The sequence below is a fragment of the Aotus nancymaae genome, unplaced genomic scaffold (genome assembly GCF_030222135.1).
Source record: "Aotus nancymaae isolate 86718 unplaced genomic scaffold, 86718_ANA_hifiasm-v0.15.2.pri h1tg000076l, whole genome shotgun sequence".
NCBI classification, from domain to species: Eukaryota; Metazoa; Chordata; class Mammalia; order Primates; family Aotidae; genus Aotus; species Aotus nancymaae.
This window is the reverse complement of record NW_026988491.1, coordinates 7056872-7078295: the sequence shown is the minus strand read 5'-3', so window position 1 is coordinate 7078295 and position 21424 is coordinate 7056872. Positions and strand designations below refer to the sequence as shown.

The 21424-nt window shown below is 40.8% G+C and overlaps 1 protein-coding gene across 1 annotated transcript in view; it reads right to left on the bottom strand.

The window, feature by feature from the left end:
- Positions 1-2624: 2624 nt before the first annotated feature.
- Positions 2625-21424, bottom strand: part of SLC5A1 (solute carrier family 5 member 1) — a 73322-nt gene continuing 54522 nt past the window's right edge. The window contains exons 12-15 of the mRNA XM_012442118.2: positions 17931-18099; positions 14698-14913; positions 11651-11756; positions 2625-6883 (exon numbers count right to left, since the gene is read on the bottom strand). Of these exons, the coding sequence (XP_012297541.1) occupies positions 6660-6883; positions 11651-11756; positions 14698-14913; positions 17931-18099 (715 nt within the window). The 3' untranslated portion in view covers positions 2625-6659. The remainder of the gene's footprint in view (positions 6884-11650; positions 11757-14697; positions 14914-17930; positions 18100-21424) is intronic.

Sequence of the window (21424 nt, the reverse complement as noted above, 5' to 3'; positions counted from 1 at the left end):
GGTTGCAGTGGGCTGAGATCGTGCCACTGCATTCCAGCCTAGGTGTCAGAGTGAGACTTCATCTGAAAAAAGAAACAAAAGAAGAAAGAGGGAAAGAGAGAAAGAAAGAGAGAAAGGAAGGAAGGAAGGAAGGAAGGAAGGAAGGAAGGAAGGAAGGAAGGAAGGAAGGAAGGAAGGAAGAAAGAAAACCCTGGTTACTAAAAGTCAATTCCATTAGTATCTCTGTTTTTCTGAGTCTGGCCACTTTCATTTGCTCACCAAATGTAGTTATACATAAATTTTTGCCTGCTTTTGTAACTAAATGCTTCTCTCCTGTCTTACAAGTGTTAAGTTTTGTCTTCAACTTGACACATGGCTGCAACTTGAATGAAACCCTAGGACATATCACACATTCTCTTCCTTGTCTATAAAATAGGGACTGAACTCGTCCTTCTCAGTTCTGAAATGCTAGGACATACCAACTCTTTTTTCTCCCTCTGTTTCTTCCTTCCTTGGCAGGGGTATTCAGATATTTCTTTTACTAACAATGCATAAAGCATTGTTTTCTTACACAAAATTGAGAACTACACAGTGTGATACCACTGTCCTCATCTGATAAAGATGAATAGTAAACATCTGGCAAGTCTGCAGTGTTCCAACTGTGGCATACTAATTTAACCCCCAGAACCCATTCCATTTTACAGATTTTACAGAACAAATCTAGATGGAGAAGTTAAGTAACTGCCTCAGTTTCTATGACTGCTCAAGATGGGGCCAGAATTTAATCCTGAGTAATCTTGATCCCCACAAGCCAATCATGATGATGAGAAAGTAAAGGTAGAAGTCAAGCTTGGAGGGGAAGTGACATGGGAGATTAGCTATTTTTTTCTAAACTAATAATAGTTTTTTCATGTGGATTTTAAAATGCCTCCCCTTTATTCAACATTGATTAAGTCTCTTCTAAGTGCCAACACAGCATGTGTGAAACAGTCCCAAACTTCAGTGAGTTCAGGCAGATGAGCAAACAAAGGCTTAGAAGGTCCAGTTGTCCGAGGTTACACTGCTGGACAGTGAATGAACCTGGAATACAAACCCACATCTATCTGACCCAAAATCAGATGCTGGGGTAGAGCCTGAATTTTATTCTGGAAACAAGAGAGTCACTGAACCCCACACAGGTGAGGAGTCTCTATCAGACGTGTTTGCAGTGATATCACTCTGCACAATGGAGAGGGATTGATGGAAGCAATGGGATTAATTAAGAGTCATTATGTGCATCTGAAGAATAGTAAGGCTAAAGGCACTGGAGGTGACTGAAGTAGAAGGAAAAGTTTTGTGCTCATTTGGGAGACAGCAGGAAGTGTTAGGTGATTAGATGTGGAAGAAGAGGGGAAGCAGAAGGAAAAACTGGCTGCTAAGGCTCTAGTTTGAAGGACTGGGTAAATAGCAGTGATTTTCGCCTAGACAGAGAATGTAGGAAGAGGAATAGGTGTGGGGGAATAAGATAGTTTTGAACTCTTACATGTCACATTGAAATGGAACCCTCTGGTTCAAAACTGGATATAAATCTCTATAGGCTAAGTCCATTCTGTGACATCCCAACTCATGCTTTCAAAAGTAACACACATACACTAACTCAAATCATTAAGGAAATTTCCTAAAATTTACATACTAAGAATATGACAATTTTTAGTGATTACTTTTTTAGAGAATCTTTGAATTTATGGTTGTAGCAAATGTGTCATGTAAAATAAAACCATTAGATAAGAACAACATTTAAATTCTACTGTCATCATAGCATACAGAATACAACTGAAGCCATCGGTATGACAGTGATTGCTTTAAAAAGCTGTGTCTGATAAGGGAAGGGGTGTTGGAAAGAAAGGGGATTTGGGTAATAGGGAAATCTAAGTGCCACTAAGGAATGCCTGCAAAAGTGAAAAGTGAGAGTCAACGCACCTGAGTGTTCATCAGAAATGGTTGATCTGGTGAGTCTCATCGGAATGGAGATGGTGTCTTGCTGCTCATTTCTGTAATGGCTGTACCTAGCACAGTGCCTGATCAATAGGTACTTAATACCTAATACCCCAATGAACAGAGTCATATTTTGTCATATTTTGTCAAGAAGGCAGAAAAGCCACAAATGCCACTGCCTGTGGCAACTCAGTGACTGGGGATGTGTGTGAGTAAGCTGAGTGTCAGCAGTGGGGAAAGAGTGAACTGGAAGTGAGAACTAATAAAGAAAACATTTAAAATTGGAAGAGAAGGGGGAATTAGTGACACAAGATACCCCAGAAGACACAAGTTTTTGCAATCCAGAGCAAGGATAGATTAGCTTTGGACTGATGCAAAATCAAGAAGGGAGAAAATACCGTGTGACTAGAGACATTTCTTCTAGACAAGAGGTTTAGAGAGAGCTCTTTTGATGCCAGTTTGTCTCTATTTTAATAGACTTCTCAGATAACTAGGAAAGAGGCAATTATGTATAGAGAAGTCTAGGACAAATACCACATGATCTTGCTTATATGTAGCATCTTAAGTCAAACTCAGAAGCAGAGAGTAGAATGATGGTTATCAAGGGCTGGGGGAGGAAGGGGCTGGGGAGATGTTGGTCAATGATACAAAGTTTTAGCTAGACAGGTGGAGTAAGTTCAGAAAATTTATTGTACAACATATTAATTATAGTTGATAGTAATATAACACATACTTGAAAATTGCTGAGAGTAAATTGTAAGTGTTCTCACCACAAAAAAAAATATGTGGGGTAATAGATGTTAATTACCTTAATTTAGTCATTCCACAATGTATACATACATAAAAACATCATGTTGTATGCCATAAGTACATATAATTATTATTTGTGAATTAAAAAAAATAAAAGTAATTTCAAAAAAAAGTAACAGGCATTGGACATGTAGAGGAGAGGCCAGAATTAAGTAGATGGGCCCTAAAAGTCAATGGGGTCAGATTTTTCTGTCTTTTGGTGCTATAATGCACCTCAGCCATACCTACACACCTTTGGTTTCAGAAAGGACTTTTGGTCCTGACACATCTCTACAAATCTCAAAGGAGGACCTGAGGAAAACGTTCCTCCATTCTTCCAGCATTGGTGAGGAAATAAAGCCCCTTTAGAAGTTAACTCTAAATAGTGGTTTTCAAAATGTGTTCACCAGACCAGCAGCAACAAAATCATCTGGGAACTTGTTAGAAATGCACTTCATCAGACGGACATGTTGGCTCACACCTGTAATCCCAGTACTTTGGGAGCCTGAGGTGGGTGGATCATGAGGTCAGGAGTTTAAGACCAGCTTGGCCAACATAGTGAAACCCTGTCTCTACCAAAAATACAAAAATTAGCCGGGCATAATGGTGTACGCCTGTAGTCCCAGCTACTCGGGAGGCTGAGGCAGGAGAATCACTTGAATCTGGGAGGCAGAGGTTGTGGTGAGCCAAGATCACACCACTGACCTCCAGCCTGGGCAACGGAATGAGACTCTATCTCAAAAAAAAAGAAAAGAAAAAAAGAAATGCACATTCTCAAGCCCTATTCCAGATCTAAAAATCAGAAATGTCAGGGGAGCGGGTGCATCCCAAAAATCTGCTTCAACAAGCCCTCCAGGGGGTTTCTGATGCAAGCTATAGTTTGAAAATCACTACTCTAAGCAGCCCTTGGTCTGGTTCTGAACTGTATGTGTGTGTGCCACCAGCACTCTTGTGTGAAGAAGGTCCCTTTATTAGATGGGTTTTTGCTACTAGTTTTCCAAGCAGGGGATAAATGGCAGGAAATTGTCTGCTCTTCCACTGAGTGCCTCCCAGGACTTCAAAAGCTGGCTGGGTTGGGGATGCAACATGGGGCTCTGGGACTGAATGGTACTTACCTGAGTCCCTTGGAGCCAGTCACACAACACTGGCCCCATTGAAGGTCAATACCTTCCTAATCCCATCCCCACTAAACTACCAAGACAATGCCACCTCACTGAAACAATTTCATCCATCAAACTGCAATTTGGAGGTTAGGTGAGATTTTCTTTGGACAGGATGGGAAGGATGTTAAGAAACCCCTCTCTTCCAGGCAAGCACACTTATGCTTTTCTCTGAAGGTTCACTTTTATGAAGCAGGACAAGAAAACACAAGCTGCAGTGCCTCTTTTAGGAGATGGTGACTTCAGCACTAGGAAAGAGTGCGTTCCAGTGAGTTCCAGAGTAGGAATGTCACTGAGGGAACATCAATGCCCGGTGCAGCTACACACAAGCAAGCAGTGCTCCCATGTAGGTCAAAGGCCCCAGGACCAACTTCACTCTGTAGGGACGGAGGTCTGGCTTTGCATTTTGAGAGATTCCTTTTGATATAGGCATCTATATATATTTAAAGAAGCTTTTGGCCTGATAGGGCATGATTTTTCAGTTCTATAAACGGAGCATTGATAAGCAGCCACTCAACCCCATATAGAATGCCATCTTCAATTTGAGGAAATGAATAGTGCCCCTGAAATTATTGTAGTATAATTTATCATTTGCTCACCCTACGTGACTCAACCTATTCTAACAGGACATTGTACAGGTAGAGTTATTCACCTCATGTTCACTAGTGGCTTTGCAGTTGAAATAATCTCTAAATGGCTATATTTTTTAAAATTGTTCAAGTTGCTAGATCCCATTATCAACTATCCTGGCCTCTTACTTTCTAACTCATATATTGTGCTAACTAAGCTCACCGTAGATATATTTAGTATTTGTCTAGAATCTCTGGAGAACAGGGAATCAGGATGTTATGGTGTTTTAGTGTTTTTCTGTTTATCAAAGCAATACATTTTAATTTATGGGACTATAATATAGGTTAATATAGCACCTGTATGGCATCTTTATCTCCCATCCAGTTTCAAAGTGTCGTCATCACAACCACAGGAGCTAGGTAGATGCTATAAGCACCAAGGTCTTCATTTTTCAAAAAAAAAAAAAAATACACAGTTGAGACAAAATAATTTACCAAAATATACACAGCGAATCATTAGCAAAGCCAGAAACCAGATCCAGGACAATCTAGACATTTTCCACTATCCACTTCATCCAGTGGCCAGTGGCTTTCCTTCCTCTCCCTTTAGCCTCTCAAAATTCAAAACATAGCACAAGCTCCATGTCAGATTGAGCCCTTTAGGGACTGCCAGCCATGTGAAATTCTCCACTTTTCCCTCTCCTCTGCCTAGATTCAGGGGACTGAGAAGGCGTTACAAATAGTGCTCTATGGGTTTCCTAACTTCTATGAGAAAAAGCCATCCCTTTACCTCTTGAACCATGTTTATACCCAGGAACCACACTCTCAGCTCTTTTCTAAGTTAACCTGAAGCCAGTCAATACTAACATCACGATTTTTTCAATGGGATTATATTACAATATAATTGAGATTTCATAGGTATAATTAAAATAATTTATTAATTAAATTTAAATAAAAGAATTTCTTCCTAAGAAAATGGTTCAACAAAAAATACACGTCTGTCAGCTACAAGTGTTGGGTGCCACCACTTGGAACAGAGATCACCTACCCTAACCTTTGTCAATCCATGAACACCAATTTCAGACAACTACAAAAGAAAGAGTTATGGTCTTGTGAACTCACAGGGAGGATGATCTCAGGCTAATGACTTCAATGTTTTGGAAGAGTGCAGTTTTGCAGCTGCTTTGAGTTTACACATGCACCTAGTAGGCACATTTGCTCTCTCACATGACAAAGTGTCAGCTTCTAAGCCCCTTCTGTCAACCTCAGCACCATGAGGCAGGCGGAGTGGTCTGTGGTAAATGCATCCCAATTCATTAGTAACCAGTGGGCATACTTTGTGCAGCCACAAGAAAAGGTTAACTAAGGACCAGGCTCATGTAAAAAGAAAGCAAAGATTTATAAATAAATGTCTATGTCATTCATTTATTCAACAAGCATTGCTGAAAGTCTAAGACATTCTAGGCACTGTGAATGCCAAAATGAGTGGAATCCCAAACACAGGGAACTACAATGGACATTTTAACAAACCCAGAAAATTTCCTGGACTCAGGCTATCTGCCTCCCCAACTAGCCTGAGGCTGGTGCCCAGGTCCCTCCCTTTTGTGGAAGTACTACCTTCCTCAGGCCTCCACTTCAAAGAGCAAACACCCAGGACGGGGAGCCCATCAAGCTCCATCCTCAGCCTCCATGCATTTCTCAGTTTATCAGATTGACACACTTGAGAGGAAAAGTCCAGGCAAAACTCAAACTCAAGAGGGATATGATGAGGGAGAAATAGTTTTCCTTTTTAAAAAGTGGAGAGGAGGACGAACAGGGAAAGTATCGGGAACCATCGTGACCAAAACTCTTAAAACAATACTCAAGGATTACAAACCACACTGAGACAGACTCACATCAGACATCACATGGGTTCTGATTCTTAGTCTACCTTTTTCTGGATGTGACTGAGTGGACTTTCCTTCTGCAGCTCCAGTGGGTACAGATGACTGCATCACAACAGCTTCAAATGTTTAAGTTAACAGCAAACTAATGATTTTCCTCCAGCTAGCCTGTAATTACACATGTACACATTTATCCACCTGGGCAAAATTTACAACTGGCTGGTTTCCCTTCGATACCACAGGACAAGATTAAAGGGAGGTGAGTAAGAGCCCAGCCATAGTGAATCTACAGCAAAAGGTAGAACTCAGGCAAAATATGCATGGCAAAAGACAGCCACGGTCAGCAGGATGATGCCATTGATGTTCACCACTGTCCTCCACAAAGGCTTTTCAGAGGTGTCCGTCATCTTCATCTTCATGGCTTTCTCCTCTTCCTCGGTCATCTTGGGTGCACTCTGCTGCTCCAGCCCACAAAACAGATCATAGGCTCTCCTGAAGAATCCTTTTCTCTCCTCAGGAACTTCTGTGTCTGGGCAAAGGCATAGAAGAATTACTGGACACAGAAGTAGGACAGACTAAAGTTTCCAGGGGAGATGCCATACCATGAAGCACCTGCTATTCTGCAGAAATTTCCCAAAAACAAGAAATTTCCCAAAATTTCCCCCATATTTTCTTGTTTTAAGGAATGAAAACAGTAGAAAATGTTCCAATAAACTTAATGACAAAGCAATCTTACTATCTACATCTTTAGGATCAGCTAGCCTAAGTTTTATCTCTATCAGGCCCAATGCAAATTTATTTTGATTTGGAACACTCAGTTCAAATAACAGTTTATGATAAAGGCACATTAATAATGGGCTGGGGAATTGCGCCATAGAAAAGAAAACCCACCTCTGAAACACAAAATATCATATCTCTTCACTACATCACCAGAAAGCAATCTGGCTGGCATGACTCAGGAGTGCTTTGGCTACATCTGTCCTTTCTAAGGGTTCACAACAGACCCAGCCAGGTGGTAAGAATTGGTCTGAACAGCTCCTGATGCAGTGCAGCAGTGATCAGTACTTCCCAGGGTTAGGATCTAATGTCACATATCAACACTGCTTAATCAAACCATCCACACATGGCCCTGATACTTAACTCGGATGCCCGCCAAGGGAACTGAGCCCAGGCATGGCCCTGGAGGTACACAAACCTGGTTTCAAATGCCCACTCTGCCACTCACTAGATAAGAGATCAAGCCCATTGTGCTTTCAGCACCACAGTCACAGACCCTGCAAAGCATTTTCCTAATTTTACAAGTCACTCAATTTTATCTTTATTTTTTAAGAGACAGAGTTTTGCTCTGTTGCCCAGACTGGAGTGCAGTAGTGGTTATCATAGCTCACTGCAGCCATGAACTCCTGAGCCAAATGATCCCCTGACCTTGGCCTTCTTAGTAGCTAAGCTGGGACTATAGGTGCATGCCACCATGCCCAGCTAATTTTTTTATTTTTTTTGTGGAGTCAGGGTCTCACTATGTTGCCCAGACTGGTCTTGAATTCCTGGACTAAAGCAATCTTCCCACCTTGGCCTTCCAAAATGTTGAAATTACAGATGTGGGCCACCATGCCCAGCCTCACAGAATTTTAGCTTTAAAACATCACAGAATTTTAGAATCAGAAAGAATCTCAGTGACCAAGTTCACACATGTGTTAGAGTTGGGACCAAAACCTAGCTTTATGGTATTGTTAATTCACATCCCTTATCTTCAGGAATAGAATTGGATAAATAATAGCTTCTTCATTGTATAAATGAAGAATTTAATGATTTAATGAGAGAGCTTCTACTTCTTATTGTGGTGGAGCCTCTCTTATTGTGGTAGAGCCTCTTCCACACTCAAAATACTCCTAAACTGTGCCCCTTGACACAGTAGATGTCAAGAGGTGTAAGTCTCTTTATATTCTCTCCTTTCTCTCACATACTCACATCTCTCCCTTTTGACTCACTCCACCAGAATAGCAGAATGAGGAAGAAGGAGTAAGAAGCTAGGATCCCTGACCAGCTCAAGTGAGAAATACATGGCTTTCTGGGTCAACAAAAACTTGAATGGCCTTAGGAAATTCTCTGTCTCATTTTCCTGTTTGGGGAGGGAAGGAAAATTGGAAGAATTGTACTTGTATTATCTGCCTTAAGAGGATGATGCAGTGCTGAAATGAATCGCTAAAGTGTTTATAATTAAAATATGTGACGATCATATCATTATCAATGATGATGGTAGTGGTGGTGGTGGTGATGATATGGGGACAATGATGCACCTGAAAAGCTTCCTTGTGTTGATGTTTCCTAGAGAATGGTGAGTGTGACACCCATGGTCTGTAAAAGCCCTCAAGAGAGTTTAGTTTATTGTACTTTAATAGGACAGGATGTTCAGTCTGATTTCAACCTAAGTTCATGAAAATATGACAGAATTTGAGTGCTGCCATGAACTTCAGAGGTACCAAATCAATTCTCTAGCCAGTATGGATGTTCCCTCTATAGAATCCTTGACAAATGTATACATACTGCTCATCCCCGTCCAGACCAACTCAATTAGAAAACTATTCCTTCAAAGCAATCATGATGGTGATAATTATAGCCAATTCTTATAGCAGAGTATAAGAGGTATGGGTTTTCATTTAGAATACTTTTATGTGAAGAATCTGAGCTTTAGAACAATGGAATCACTTTCCCAGTATAGTAGGAAGAGAATTCATGTTTCAATCCCATTTCTTCCTGATTCCAAATCTCAGAAACCATCTCTGCACTGTTCTGCCTCCTTACTCTGAGTTAAAATTGGATGAATTCTTTTCACCCACCAGTGTTAAGTCTGCCTTCTGGCATAAAAATAATATCTTCTTCCACAATAAGACCTTTGATACTCAAAATACTCCTAATCCGTTTAAAATCTAACCCTTTAAAATCTATGATATTCTCACACAGTGTGGAGACATTTTTGGAAGTAGAAGTAGAGGGCACGTTCCTGCCTGCCTGCTCTGGGGAAGCAGGAAGGGGCTGAGTGTTTTCAGCACCATGGCCAGCTGCTGTGGCTCCACACTCCCTCCGGTATTTGCAGTCACAGGTTTTAGAATTGAAAGGTCCTCAAAGATCAAGAGCAGACTGTAGCAAAGCTGAGAACTTAGGCACAGCCTCTCCCTCCCTAAGCTTCAATTTACATGTCTATAAAATGAGGTGATAAGACCAAATGATCTCTAGGGCTCTTTCCTGAGTTAGAATTCTATGATGTTTGTGATGGCCAGATTCAGAACTTGTTCTGAGCTACACCTGTGCTCTCCTTCAGATGGAGTGATGATGAAGCCTCCAGCCCAGTACCAGGTAAAGCACGTATGACCTTGAGCCCCCATATCTCTGCACACCACACACCTCCACAACCATCCTCCACATGTGCAAGTCCCCCATGTAGAGAGGAAGGTTACAATACTGAAGTAGAAGAAAGCATTAACTTAGAGGATAAGTCTTTGGGCACTGACTAAGCATTATTTCATTGGTCTTCCTGAGAAACTGGATTTTCTACATTTGATATTGTAAGCCAGTATGACATAAGATCCCAAGGGCCTCTATCTCCTCATCTTGATGTCACTAGAATTGACCATACCCTTGGTTTCATCTGTCCTCTATGTCAAAAGAACTCAAACTCTTTTTTCTTCTTCTTTTTTCCTTTTTTTGAGATGGAGTCTTGCTCTGTTGCCCAGGTTGGAGTGCAATGGTGCGATCTCAGCTCACTGCAACCTCTTCCTCCTGGGTTAAAGCAATTCTCCTGCCTCAGCCTCTTGAGTAGCTGGGACTACAGGCAGGTGCCACTATGCCCAGCTAATTTTTTGTATTTTTAGTAGAGACAGGGTTTCACCATGTTAGCCACGCTGGTCTCAAACTCCTGACCTAGTGATCTACCCACCTCGGCCTCCCAAAGTGTTGGCATTACAGGTGTGAGCCACCACACCCAGCCCCAACTCTTCTCTTATCCCCAGCCATTCCCCAAATCAAGACAGGGTGGCAAATTCCTCAACCACTTACTGACTGAGCACTGTCAAATATGAGGGGTGAGAATCCAATCAAAAATGGTCAAAAGGTTTGAATAGACATTTCTCAAAAGACGATATATAAATGGCAGACAGGTACATAAAAAGGTGCTCAACATCATTAATCATAGAAATGCAATCAAAACTACAATGATATATCATCTCATCACAGTTAAAATGGATTACACCCAAAAGATGGGCAATAATAAATGCTAATGAGGATGTGGAGAAAAGGGGAACCCTTGTACACTGTTGGTGGGAATGAAAGTTAGTATGACCACCAACAGTATGGAGAACAGTTTGGAGGTTCCTCAAAAAACTAAAAATAGAGCTACCATATGATTCGGCAATCCCACTGCTGGGTATATACCCAAAAGAAAGGAAATTAGTATATTGAAGAGATATCTGCAGTCCCATGTTTGTTACAACGCTATTTACAATGGCTAAGATTTGGAACCAACCTAAATGTCCATTAACAGATGAATGAATGAAGAAAATAGGTACATATACACAATGGAGTACTATTCAGACATAAAGAAAGAATGAGACCCTGTCATTTACAACAACATGGATGGAACTGGAGATCATTATGTTAAGTGAAATAAGCCAGTCACAGTAAGACAAACATCTCATGTTCTTACTTATTTGTGAGATCTAAAAATCAAAACAATTGAACTTATGGACATAGAGAGCAGAAAGATGGTTACCAGAGGCTGGGAAGGGTAGTGGGGGTGTGGGGATGGGGTAGGGATGGTTAATGGGTACAAAAAAATAGAAAGAATGACTAAGATCTACTGTTTGATAGCACAAAAGGATGACTATAGTCAATAATAATTGTACATTCTAAAATTAAGAGTGCAACTGGATTGTTTGCAACTCAAAGGATAAATGCGTGAGGGGATGGATACCCCATTCTCCATGATGTGCTTATTTCACATTGCATACCTGTATCAAAACATCTCAGGTACCTCATAAATATATAAACTTACTATGTACCACAAAAGTTTTTTAAATATGAAGGGTGAGGGAGCCAGAATGATTCTGTACCCTTTCCTCCCCTTGAACTCAGAGTAAACTTCCCCCAAACCACTTATCCATTTCATCCCCACTCTGCTCCTCACTACCCTGGAAGGGAGACATCTGAGCTCTGATAAGGTCATTTAGAGAAGGCTTCAGTAAAGTTATCATGTAGAAGTAACTTTAATGGTTTGGGTAATCTGCTCTGGGTCATAAATCACCTATTTCAATGGTCTCCTTAGGGTCTTCTTTGATGTTCTCCTCTTCCGCATCCAGGTCAATACGCTCCTCTTTGCTGTTGCGCAGACTCCAACACAGACGGTACAGCTGCAGAAAAGGCAGAGCAGGTCAACAGAAAGATCCAAATAGCATCTTGGGACAAGAAGTTAGGGGAGCAAGGAGATATGCATCAAGGAAGGGAAGAGAATGTGGCCTCTCAGTACCAACAAGGACATACATAACAATTCCCATCCACAATATTATCTCTAAAAACATTGGTAACTTAGATGAAAGTAATATACATATATACACTAGCCTCTATGGTACGTGCATATTCAGAGCCAAAAGGCTGCCTCATATAGAAATATTTGTTGAATGAACTCTTTTATGTGTGTGTGATAAATAAATTTGTTCCTTTTAGCACTGGCAGTAGGAAGCAACAAAGACAGCCATTGTCCAGGTCAGGAGTTTAAGTTCAGATTTTTTTACTATGTCACATTATGGGAATAAGAATCTAGAATAATGAGCCATAATAGAATATGGTAGAGCTGGGGACACAGTTTCTATTGATATAGTCAAGAGCATGAACCAAAAACTTGATCTAGAGCATGAACTTGGTCCAAGGCATGAACTAGAAATGTGTTTGGGACTGTGATACTTTCAAAGACTTGAGACATGAGGCAGCAGTTGATACAACACAAAGAAAGCCTGTGGCAGGTCCAGCCAATGGATGTGATGCAGTTCTGCCCCTATAAAAGTAGTCCTTGTTTGACATTAAGGTTTGTCACTGCTCTTAAAATTTTGGCAATGAAGTTGAAGATCTCTTAGGAATTCCATAAGCCCTTTTATGTGTATGCATGAGTAAAGTAAAGGATTAACAAAATCCTTCTTTGTTTCTCTAGAAATAAATATGACCTTGGGTTAACTTTCTGGCTCTGTTCTCTTGGAAACCTGGAAATCTGTGTTGAATTACCAGACTATTAATAAAAATGACTTGTAATTGGCCATCTTTATCTAAATTAGGAGAGCTATGAATAAATTCTAAACCAATGGGGGCATCTAGAGTTAAAGAAGAGTAACTGCAACTTTTGAAGTCTTGAATCAATTAGACTTTGATATTGTTAGAAATGTTTGACATCCTATGGTCAATTTATGGTGGATTAATTTAGAAAAAAATCAAGAGGAAAACTATATTTTAGATTTCCCTGAGTAGACTGATTCTTGCAACTAGGTATGTTCTTTGCTGGGACCTTTAAAATCTTTGACCATGGGACAGTTACAAGAAATATCAGTTTCTATTTGTAACATAGGCTTCTAAGCCAGGTAGCTCTGTCCCACCCACATGATCTTGTGCACCTGAGCTGTCACTTGGGAAGTAGGTTTCAGAGAATAAGCTCTGGAATAAAGCGTAGACAACTGTGAGGACTCCCACTAAAGACATGGGCTTGATATCAGCCTGTTGGCACACCATGTTTCCTGGCATGTACCCTTCCACATGAAACCAATGGCAAGTTATGTGAATGTAAGATATATAATTTTGCTGAGGCCAACCAAGCATGTTGTGGCACATCAACATCGCTAATCAACAGAGAAATGCAAATCAAACAATAATGAGATATCATCTCATCCCATTTAAAATGGCTTTTACCAAAAAGACAGGCAATAATGAATGCTGGTGAGGATGGGGAGAAAGGGAAACCCTGTTGCTGGGAATGTAAATTAGTACAGCTCAAACCCTGTTGCTGGGAATGTAAATTAGTACAGCTACAATGAAGAACACTATGGAAGTTCCTCAAAATACTAAAAATAGAGCTACCATATATATCCAGCAATTCTACTACTGGATATATATCCAAAAAGAAAGTAAACCAGTATATCAAAGAGATATCTGTACTCCCATATTTACTGCAGCACTATTCACAATAGCCAAGATGTGGAATCAATCTAAGTGTCCATTGACAAATGAATGGATAAAGAAAATGTAGTACAGGCCGAGCGTGGTGGGTCGCGCCTGTAATCCCAGTACTTTGGGAGGCTGAGGTGGGCGAATCACAAGCTCAAGGGATCGAGACTATGATGAAACCCCGTCTTTACTAAAAAATGCAAAAATTAGCTGAGCATGGTGGCACGTGCCTGTAGTCCCAGCTACTCGGGAGGCTGAGGCAGGAGAATTGCTTGAACCCGGGAGATGGAGGTGGCAGTGAGCCGAGATTGTGCCACTGCACTCCAGCCTGGCAACAGAGCAAGACTCTGTCTCAAAAAAAAAACAAAAAAAAGAAACAAAATGTGGTACAAATACACAATAGAGTATTATTCCGCCATAAAAAGAATGCAATCCTGTCATTTGCAACAACATGTATGGAACTGGAAGCCACTATGTTAAGTGAAATAAGCCAGCCACACAAAGACAAATTTCTCATGTTCTCACTCATATATGGAAGCTAAAAGTTTTAAAAACTGAACTCATTGAGATAAAGAGTAGATTGACGGTTACCAGAGCCTAGGAAGGGTAGCAAGGGATGGAGGACAGAGTGGAGATGGTTAATGGGTGCAAAAACACAGTTAGAATGAATTAAGATCTAGTATTTGGTAGCACAATAAGGTGGCTATGCTTAATATTAATTTATTTTATATATATTATAAAATTATTATAAAATAATAATTTATTATATATATATACACATATATAATTTAAAGACAGAGTCTCACTATTTGTCAGGTTGATCCCAAACTACTGGACTCAAGCGATCGTCCCACCTTGGCCTCCCAAAGTGCTGGGATTACAAGCATGAGTCACCATATTCTATATTTTAAAATAACTAAGAGTGGAATTGGAATGTTCCTAACACAAATAAATAATAAATCCTTGAGGCAGTGGACACCCAAATTACCCTGATTTCATCATTATATGTCTGTATCAAAATATTACATGTACCCCATAATTATATACAACTATTATGTACCCATAATAATGAAAAATTTTTAAAAAATTAAAGAACATTGCAGCATGAACACAAAACAAGGACAGATCCCCTAAATGGATACTCACATGCACATCTGGAATGGGCTTGGTGAGGAGGGAGACGACCACGATACTGATGACAGAAATGACAAAGAGGATAATAGCAAAGTACAAGTAGTGCACCCCACAGATAATCGTGGGACAGTTGCTAGGCTCCATGCAGCTCCCGGTTCCATAGGCAAACTCAGTAATCATACGTGAAACCCCAATCAGAAATCCTAGGATCAGTGCCCAAAAGGCTCCCTATAAAAGAAAACCCTGGGTTAGCTCATGCTGAACACACAAAACAGATGGTCTTTCTAACATTCTTGGGGGCGGCACAGGCAGAGGCAAAGGAATAGAGGTAGGAGAAGTGGTAGCTCCAGGCTGCCTGAACCCAGAACGCTGGAGCTCAGAATATGGCAAGGACTGTTATGCAAGACCTTCAGTGTATCTGTCTATCATGTTTCAGCAACATGATTTCACATCAATCATTAAACAAGGAGCCATAACATAATGGGGTAACAGTGTCTAATAACTGGAATAGAGTGTCAACCTACAGGCTTGATTCCAAAAATTACCTTTATCTTGAAAAATAATTTGAGCCTCTCTACCTGCAGCTACTGTCAACATGAATCTCCAGATTTATGCATATTCAGATAAAAAGTAATTACTTGTGAGGTAATTTGTATTTCACAAGGACATGGGAAAAGAAATTAAGTCTTTGAAAGATGAAGGAAAAAGAAACTTAAACTTATCCATCAAAATATAAATAACACTTTTTCAGCCCCCTTTGTAGATTATTTTATAAACTATTTTTAGTTTGAGAACATAAAATTATGCTGTGTTTTTACATTAAATTTTGGATTTGCATATTAGAAATATGGAGGACTTTTAAAAGACCAGAAACATGAGGGGACAATTTTTCAGTTTTGGTTTTTTTGGGTTTTTTTTTAAACTCTTTCCTTCCTTCCCTCCTTCCTTTTTCCTTTTTATCTTTCCTTTCGGTAAGTCCTCACCTAGGTTTAAGTCTGGCAGGCCAGTGACAAAGTAGAATGTGTTCTTAGATGGGTGGCCCAAAAGAGCTTTCATGTTTTTTGTGTGTTTTTTGTTTGTTTGTTTGTTTTTTGAGACAGAGTCTCACTCTATCACCCAGGCTGGAGTCCAGTGGCACGATCTTAGCTCAATGCAACCTCTGCCTCCTGGGTTCAAGTAATTCTCCTGCCACAGCCTCCCAAGTAGCTGGAATTACAGGCACCTGCAACCATGCCCAGCTAATTTTTCTATTTTTAGTAGAGATGGGGTTTCACCATGTTGGCCAGGCTGGTCTTGAACTCCTGATCTCATGATCCACCTGCCTTGGCCTCCCAAAGTGCTGGGATTACAAGCATGAGCCACTGCACCCGGCTGCTTTGATAGTTTTATCAGGTGCTGGTCAGACTCTTTGCTAGTCATTGGTACCCCTATACTTTCTATTCCAAGTGTATTAAATTATCACCTATCCCCTACACATGGCATGTGTTTTTGTCTCCAGGTCTTTGTATATAGGTCATTCTATCTGGGAGAATATGGGCTCATCTCTTCCTGGTAACCTCATTCTAGCTTAAATAGAACAAGCTACACAAGGTGGGTGCACCCTTTCTTGCTGTGGTCACAGCACCGTGGACACAGATCCAGGCCAGCACCAACCCCACTGCCATGGAATCACTCATTCAGTTCTCTGTCTCCCAGTCTGAACTAGGGGGTTGCCCAGGGAAGGAAGCAGATTTCATTCACTTTGTTGCTAGTGCCTTACCTTATGCTGGCATCTGCAAGTGACTTCTAGATGAAGAAATGAATAAGGAAAAAGAAAAAATGTGTTCCCTATTCATCCCCCATACACTATTTCACTAAAAAAAAAAATTTCTTAGCTGGGCACAGTGTGCCTGAAGTCCTCCCTACTTTGGAGGCTGAGGCAGAAGGGATTACTTGAGCTCAGAAGTTTGAGACTAGCCTTACAACACAGTGAGATTCCCATCTCAAAAAAAATCAATAAATTTGCCATGAAATAATTTTTTTAATTCAAAATTTTTCATAATAAAAACTCTCAACAAATTAAGTACAGAAGTAACATACCTCAAAAACAATAAAGACTATAAGCTATATATGACAAACTTACAGCTAACATCATACTGAATGAGGAAAAATTGAAAGACATTCCTCTAAGATCTGGAAAAAGAAAGGGATACCCACTTTCACTTTCATTCAACATAGTACTGGAAGTCCTAGACAGAGCAATTAGGCAAGAGAAAAAATAAAGGGCATCCAAATGGGAAAAGAAGAAGACAAACTGGCCTCATTTACAAATGATATGATCTCATATTTAGAAAAACCTAAAGATTCCACCAAAGGGGTCACTCTTAATGAAACCCTGACCTACCTTTCCAGTCACGTCTTCCATCTTTCACATTCACAAACTCCCCATGAGCCAGGTGAGATTCCATACAAGTCCTTCAACCTCACTCCTATCCTTCTACTTCTGCCTAAAAGTTCTGGACAGTGCTGTTCTCTGACTTGAATGCCATGTCTTCCCAATCCAACTTCAAATCCTTCCAGCTCCAGCTGCTCCAAGAGGCCTTCCCTGACAGTTTCAGCCCCTGCTGATAAAGCCTTTCCTAAATCCCTTCCTGCTCATATTACGTGCTGCATTATATCCCTTACTTGTTTTGCACTTTGTTTTATGTATAAACTGCTTGAGCACCAGGACTTTGTCTTCACTCAGCCCTGAGAGGTGCTGGCTGGAAAACCGAGTTCACAGTACAGCACTGGAGGTACCTTGTGCTAGGACTTTCTCTTGCTCACCTAGGGGCTACAAATTTCCTAGGGAGTGTCATGCAGTCAGGTCAAAATCACCAATATTAGATAGAAAAATCTAATCTTGGCCTATAATTCTAGCACTTTGGGAGGCTGAGGTGGGAGGATCACCTGAGCTCAGGAGTTCAAGACCAGCCTGGGTAACATAGTGAGACCTCATCTCTATTTAAACAAAAAAAAAATTAAGAAAATCTAATCTTGGACAGAGGAGACAGAGAGAATGCGAACCCCCATACCAACTCCCAAGGAGCTCACTCCAACAGAGAGCCCCATGGTCCCTGGAGGCTTTCCCTACAAACCCTCAGCAGTACATAGATGTCTGCTCAAGATCTCTGGGAAATAGAATCCCTCCCATAGAGAATATGCAAACCCACAGGGAAACTTCTATGCCAGAATGACTTTTCTGGACATGCCTAGATGATACTTACTGGCTCATTGACTCTCTTCCAGAAAATACCAAGCAGGAAGACAGCTGCAATGGGTGGTCCCAAATAACTGGTGATGGACTGGATGTAATCGAAGAGCTGCCCACTTTGTGCTGATTGCACAATGGGTACCCAGGCAATGCTGATTCCAATCAGCACTAGGATAAACAACCTGAAATTAAAGCCCCCACAACAAAGTGTCAATAAGTAACTCTACATGAGTATACATTACCATATATTATATATATACATGCATACATACATACATACACACACTACCACCAGCACCACTACCAGCAGGAAATATGACCACAGCATGAAAAAATAATTAGCAGGCTGGGCGCGGTGGTTCACGCCTGTAATCCCAGCACTTTGGGAGGATGAGGCGGGTCAATCACGAGGTTACGAATTTGAGACCAGCCTGGCCAACATGGTAAAACTCCGTCTCTACTAAAGATACAAAATATTAGCTGGGCATGGTGGCATGTGCCTGCAATCCCAGCTACTAGGGAGGCTGAGGCAGGAGAATTTTTTGAATCTGGGAGGCAGAGGTTGCAGTGAGCCCAAGGTCATGCCATTGCACTCCAGCCAGGGTGACAGGGCGAGACTGTGTCTCAAAAAAAAAAAAAAAAGAAAGAAAAGAAAAGAAAAAATAATTAGCAAATGTATGCTTGAAGCATTTTTTGCCTATAGGAAAGTCATTCATGAATTAGTGAAACACACTTGACTTTCAATAATAGCTTAGGCCTACTCACCACCATAAGAGAATCTCATTCTGAGAGGCAATAGAGTATGGGAACAAGGTATGAATTTTGGAGGCTGATAGTCCTGGATTCAAATTCTTATTATTTCTGTGTGACATAGGAGATGTTTCTTAACCTCTCTGAGTCTCAAGTTCTTCATCTGTATACTTGGAATAGGACTGATCTTGCAAGGTGGGAATAAGAAATAGTGATAATAAAACTAATCTAAGTGATAGTTAACTAACCTTGCAAATAGCAGGCACTCAATAAACAGTAAAAACTATTATTATTTTCTTCTTTTCCTCCTTCTTCTTCTATCTTCTCTTTCTTCTTAATGATGAAGTTATTAATAATAACACTAGGCAAGATGATTTTATAAAGGAATGGTCTAGATAGGAAGAAACACTACCAGGTGTTTCCATCTCTCCTCCCACTGAGTTTCACTTCAAGTCCTGAAAAGACTGGAGATGTCCTTGCAAGCTCTTCTTACTTGCACTCTTGATTGAATTAGAAAGATGATTGTGATTCCCACTCTCACTTACCTGCATCTTAAACTGACCTCCACAAAGCAATGTTTTCACTTACACATTTCTCCCTCTGAAATGCCTTTCCACTGTCCCCCTTTTCCATATCCCACCCACCATTATGGACTCAGCTCAGGTTCTCCCTCCCCCAGGAGCTTTTCCCAACCACAGCATGCCACACTCATCACTACCTTATCTGAGACCCTGGTTGTTCTTACACTCCCCACAGCAGAGTTTGAAATCGTTTCACATCACTGTGGGCTCATCCAGGGCTGGGACAGGCCTCAGGGCAGTAGTTATAGAACACACAAAAATGTGAATCCCAACATAGTCTCAGGGTCATGGGAACCATCCCTATACAAGGCAACAAAATAATTTTCTTTAGCATTTTGCATTTGAGCCACATATATAACTGAAAAAGTCAGTTAGTGCCTTTCTAAGGAAAAATCAATCAAGGTAACAGTGCTACTTTCTATGGCCCAGAGTAAGATCCTCTGGCACAGTCAGATCTCCTTTGGGTGCCAGGTATCTTGTCAGTTGAAAGTGGCGCACCATGTTTCCTTTTCTTCTTTCATTTCAATCTTGAAAATGAGACCTATGAGGTAGCAGCCCATAGCCCTCCTGCACTCACTAGGAAACTTTCCCTTGACTGACATCCCAGGGACTTGTTCTACCTGCCCTAAGGAGGCTGACCTCCCTTAGCCCCATAGAAAAAGAAGCAAAGCTCCTGTTGATCCTCTCTCCAGAGCATCTGCTCCATGGATAATCATATTAATGGACACACCTGACCCAGGTGTTGATACTTTAATGCTTTCAAAACCCTATTGCATCTATTAGCCCATTTGACAACAAGAAATGTGCACAGCACTTGGTGTTTTAGACTTTACAGAGTATATTCACAAGCACAATTGAACCTTCACGATGGTTCTGCAAAATGTTGCATCAAGGGATTGAGGCATCAGAGGCACGGGGGCCTCAAAGATGACCAGTGTGGAGAGATGCAGTGGGGAGCACTGAGGAGGACAGTGTGGGGCAGTATGAAGAGACTTGGACAGGGTTCAGTTGGCTGCAGATTCTAATCCTGTCTCTGACACTGTCCAGACTGTTTGGATTTAGGCAGGATGAGCTTCAACCCAAATGACAGCCTGGGGGGTAAATTGGGTGTCTCTTTTGTCCCTTCTAACTCCAGAGAGGCATTGTTCAATGATCTACAATTTAAAGTTAAATGCCACTAGAGGACCTAGAAAAAATGGCAGATAGGAGGCAGGATGAAATTGCAGCTCCCACTCAGATGGACAGAGCAGCATGCAGAGACTCACATTATGAACTTTTGCTCTAAGAACTACTGCAGGAACATACCAGGAAAGCCAAGAGGATCCACACACCCTCTGAAGGAAGCAGATTGCTCCTGCAGGATCTGGGAGACAGCCCACATGCTGTGAGTGCCCAAACTGTGAAAGTGGGAATGGGGGATCATCTGTCCCCAAACACAGACCCTCACTGGGGAATCTGAAGGTCACTATTATGGAAGAAGTATTTTAATAAATAGCACAATGAATGAAATAGTACCTCATATCTCAATACTAACATTGAATGTATGGCCTAAATGTTTCAATTAAAAGATACGGAATTGCAGAATGGATAAGAATTTATCAACCAAGTATCTGCTGCCTTCAAGAGACTCACCTAACACATAAGGACTCACGTGAACTTAAGGTTAAAGGGTTGAAAAAGACATCCATGCAAATGGACAACAAAAGCGAGCAGGAGTAGGTATTCTTATATTCTTTAAAGTTACAAAAGAAACTTTAAAGCAAGAGCAGTTAAAAAAGACAAAGAGGAACATTATATAATGATAAAAGGCCTTGTCCAACAGGAAAATAACACAATCCTAAATGTATGCACCTAACACTGGAGCTCCCAAATGTATAAAACAGTCACTACTAGACTTAAGAAATAAGATAGACAGCAACACAATCATAGTGGAGGATTTCAATAATCCACTGACACCACTAGACAGATCATCAAGACAGAAAGTCAACAAAGAAACAATGGATTTAAACTATACCCTGGAACAAATGAACTTAACAGATGTTTATGGAACATTCTACCCATCAACCACAGAATATACATTCTATTCATCAGTGCATGGAACATTCTCTGAGACAGACCATATGAGAGGACACAAAACAAGTCTCAATGAATGCAAGAAAATTGAAATTATATCAAG